The 1,649-nt window shown below is 60.1% G+C and overlaps 1 protein-coding gene across 1 annotated transcript in view; it reads left to right on the forward strand.

The window, feature by feature from the left end:
- Window positions 1-290, forward strand: part of MYRF (myelin regulatory factor) — a 31,168-nt gene extending 30,878 nt beyond the window's left edge. Inside the window, exon 26 of the mRNA XM_010004458.1 lies at window positions 204-290. Coding sequence (XP_010002760.1) covers window positions 204-290 — 87 coding nt within the window. The remainder of the gene's footprint in view (window positions 1-203) is intronic.
- Window positions 291-1,649: the final 1,359 nt, after the last annotated feature.

Raw genomic sequence — 1,649 nt, forward strand, 5'->3', positions numbered from 1 at the left:
GGGGCGGAGCAGAGGGAGGGGACCATGGCAGGTTCACCAGCCACATGGCTCTGAGAGGCCTCCAAGGCCCTCTCCATCGTGGCTCTTGCCTTCCACAGTAACCTGGGTGGTGGGGGGATGATTCTTCTCTGCCCCAGCACGTCATTCCAGCAGAATTCCCCACCTTGGACCTGCCTGAAAGCTCCTCTTCTCCTCTCCCACAGGGCCAAGCCAACTGCAGCTCCACTCCTGAGCAGAGGGGACACCTTTTCACTGACTATTATTTTCAGTTCTTCTGGCTCTGTGAGTGAGTCCTGGCAGTGCCAGTGCCCTCTGGTTGGACAGAGGAGGGGGGAACTGGTGACACTGGGGACACTCCTGTAGACCCTCCTCCACTCTCCCCCAGCCCCACCTCGTCCCCATCTCCCACGTGGGGCCTGGAGCTGGTTTGGTTGTGGCTGGTGAGGCAGGGGCTGAAGCCCAGGACACACACAGGACCTAAACCACAGAAGCACCACCAGCCCCCTGGGATCTCCATGGCTGGAAAAGACCTTTAGGATCATGGGGTTCCAACCCCTTGACCTCGCAGCGATTCCCACCATCCCCAACGTCTCTCTCCTTCCCTTCTGGGGACACTTGTGTCCTCCAGTGCTTCTCCCTCCCCTGCCAACACTGGAGTTTTCAAAGCATGACACTGGACTGGACGGGTCTGCCACAGCCCAGAGTGTGGATGACAGGAGGTCCATCCTGCTCTGGCCTGGTGGTCCCACGTCAGCTCTTCACAACACTGGAATTGCTCAGCACTGGAGCCCCTTTCCAAGAGCAAAAAAAAAAAAAAGCTGGAGTTTGGCCTGGAAAAGCAGCCTGTGACTGGACATACTGGAAGTCGTACACTGGAGTTGCTGTTCCTTCTGCTGTTCCTTCCTTGGCCCAGGGCCACCCCCACAGACACCCCCCCGGAGACCCCAGGACCTGCCCATGGACCCTGTGGACAACAGGAGGAGGTCCAGCTTCACCCTCTGTCCCCCTCCTCGCTGGTTTCTGCCTTTCACCCTGTCCAGGTCTGGATGGATCAACTCCAGAAGCTCCCTGAAGCTGCTGCCCAGGCCCAGCCACTCCTGGGGACACGTGCCAGGGGACAAAAAACCCCCCTGAGTCACCTGCATGAAGGGTCAGGGACCCGATGCTTCCGTGCCTGGCAGCAGCCTCTGGCCTCGTGGCAGCCTGTGTGGAGCCAAGGCAGCCACCTCTGGCCAGATGTGCAGAAGAGACACCCCTGGCCAAGCCCGCTGTGCCCTGCAGAGCAAGGCTGAGGTGCTGGGGACACCCCAGGTGGCTTCACTGCAGCCACCAGCTCCTGGATCTCTGCCCCCCCTGCCCCACTGGGGGGGGGCTGGCAGGATGTGCTCCCAGAGCCTTTGGGGTCTTTTCACTGTTACAAGTTCTTAACTTGCTAAACTACTGAGGTTTTCTTTTCTTCCTCCTGTCTGAACGGGGGTCTTCTCCTCCTCCTGTCCCTCTGGAGCTCCCCCTGCCCCTGCTCAGCTCCGTGGGGCTGGGACACCTCGGGCTGATTGACCAGCAATGAGCCTCCTCTTCCTCCTCCTCCTCTTCCTCCTCCTCCTCTTCCTCCTCCTTCTCCTCCTCCTCCTCCTCCTCCAGCACCTCCT

Source organism: Chaetura pelagica, unplaced genomic scaffold (genome assembly GCF_000747805.2).
Source record: "Chaetura pelagica isolate M959 unplaced genomic scaffold, ChaPel_1.0 scaffold579, whole genome shotgun sequence".
Taxonomy (NCBI): domain Eukaryota; kingdom Metazoa; phylum Chordata; class Aves; order Apodiformes; family Apodidae; genus Chaetura; species Chaetura pelagica.